The 1,951-nt window shown below is 67.2% G+C and overlaps 1 protein-coding gene across 1 annotated transcript in view; it reads right to left on the bottom strand.

Annotated features, from left to right (window-relative positions):
• The window catches only part of SRRM3 (serine/arginine repetitive matrix 3), a 33,803-nt gene that overhangs the window by 838 nt on the left and 31,014 nt on the right, over positions 1–1,951 (bottom strand). The window contains exons 12-14 of the mRNA XM_007468890.1: positions 1,849–1,904; positions 1,441–1,665; positions 1,223–1,360 (exon numbers count right to left, since the gene is read on the bottom strand). Of these exons, the coding sequence (XP_007468952.1) occupies positions 1,223–1,360; positions 1,441–1,665; positions 1,849–1,904 (419 nt within the window). The remainder of the gene's footprint in view (positions 1–1,222; positions 1,361–1,440; positions 1,666–1,848; positions 1,905–1,951) is intronic.

Here is a 1,951-nt window from a genome sequence, read left to right as displayed (position 1 = left end):
TCCTGCTTCTTTGTTCCCCACAGGACGGAGGATATTGGTTCTCAGGTCACTCAGAGGGAACAAAAGGAGCCCCCTGGCCACTGCTGCCCATGCCCAAGGCCCATGCCCAGGCCTGCCGGCCCCCACTCCTCACTCAGCTACCTCCCGCTGGCCCGGAGTTAGTTTGAAGCCAGGAGACTGTGACCCAGAGAAAAGAAAACAGAGTTAAGGGGGCGACAGTGCCCCATTGCGTGGGGTTAATTCTGAGGAAGAAAACAGGCGTATGTTAGTGGGAGGAGGAGGCAGCCTGGGAGGGGCTGAAGGGGGTGCCAGGTGGAAGGTGTGGAGGCTGTCTTAGGACCCCCTGCTTATGGGGGTATCTGGGGGGGGGTGTCCCAAGCCTGGCAGCCTGGCCTCTAGCTCTGATGTGAGAACTGAGGCCCAGAGAGGCACGCTGATCTCCCATGGCTGCCCAGCAAGGCCAGGGCAGAGCTGGGCTCAGAATTTTGCCTGTGGCCCTCTACCCCATGTCGGGGATCTAGGGCTGCAGGGTGATTTCCACAAATGCAGACCATCATCTCACCTGGAGACCCAGGCCCAGACCCTCCAGTCCCGGCAGACTGTGTGGGCAAAGTGGGAGGGACCGATTCCCCTCACAGCTGCCCCAGAGACCAGACTGCGGGTGCCTCCTCCTCCAAATTCCCCAGGGGACTGGGAAGTGAGCAGAGAGCTTAGTGAGAAAAGGAGAGGCAGACAGACAGCCGAACAGAGCCAGTCAGCTCACATGGGCATCTCCCCTGCAGCCTGTGGAGAGGGGGTCCACCCGGCCCCCAGGCTGGCCACAGGCCACTCAGCAGGCTGGACCTTGAGATGAAGGAGAAAAGGACACATCATTGCCAGGAGATGAATGTGGGGAGGGAAGGAGGAGGGAGGGGCTCCAAGAGGGATGGCTGGAATCTTCCAGAGCTGAACTCCTTGCCTGCTGCTGTACCCAGACCCCAGAACCGGGCCCCCCCCTCCATGGCCCTCAGGACGCCTCCCTTCTGGAGGCCTCCCCGCAGTGAGCCTACACCTCTGGCTCTCGGGTCCCACCCCCTCCCCAGCACCTCAGTCCTAGCCTGAGCACCCTCTTCCCTCTCCCAACCCTCACCTTCTCTCCTTCGGCGCCCTCCCCTCCCCGCACCAGGTGCGGTTGGTCGAGGACCCCCAAGGTCCCCGCGGCCCGACCCCGGCCCCTCCGTACCTGGTGATGCGCCGCGGCTCCATGAAGCTGGGCGAGTCCCGGCGCCGCTTGCGGATGGGCGAGTAGCTGCGGGAGCGGCGCCGGGCGCGGGCGGCCTCGGCCTCGGCGTGCCTCGCGCGGCCCTCGCCGTCCTTGTCCCTGCGGGGCCCGGCCCGAGATGAGTGACGCGGCCCGGCAGCCCCGGCCGGTCCCGCCGCCACCCCTGGGCCCGCACTTACCGGCCCACGGTTTTCTTGGGCGACGGCGAGCGGCTGGGGCTGCGGGCCCTCTTCTCCGCGGAGCGCGAGCGGGATTTGGAGGGCGAGCGGCTGGAGCTCCACGAGCGAGGGTGCGGGCCCGGGCTGCGCGACGAGCTCTTCCCCTCCGGGCCGCCGTGCCTGCCGTGCGCGCCCGGGGACGGGGAGGTGCTGGCGGGCCTGGCGCGCGGGGGCCGCTCCTTGGCCCTGGAGGAAGGGCACGGCGACAGCGGGGGCTCAGCTGGGAGACAGTGGGCCCCGGGCAGGGGAGTAGCGGGCGGAGGGGGGCCCGGTGACAGGGAAGCGGGCTCACTTAGGGAGAGAGTGAGTGGAAGCCCTGGGGGGAAAAGGACTCAGGAGGGGAAGGGGTTCTGTGGGGTTAGTGCGGACGAGGAGGTGGTTGTGTTGGCGGTCGGGGAGAGCTTCCCGGAGGAGGGAAGGGGGCTCTGGTGGGGGGAGAGGATCTGGATCTTAGCGCGGGGGCGGGTGGACA

The sequence above is a fragment of the Lipotes vexillifer genome, unplaced genomic scaffold (genome assembly GCF_000442215.2).
Source record: "Lipotes vexillifer unplaced genomic scaffold, Lipotes_vexillifer_v1.1 scaffold12, whole genome shotgun sequence".
Taxonomy (NCBI): Eukaryota; Metazoa; Chordata; class Mammalia; order Artiodactyla; family Lipotidae; genus Lipotes; species Lipotes vexillifer.
This window is presented reverse-complemented; position numbering and strand designations above follow the sequence as displayed.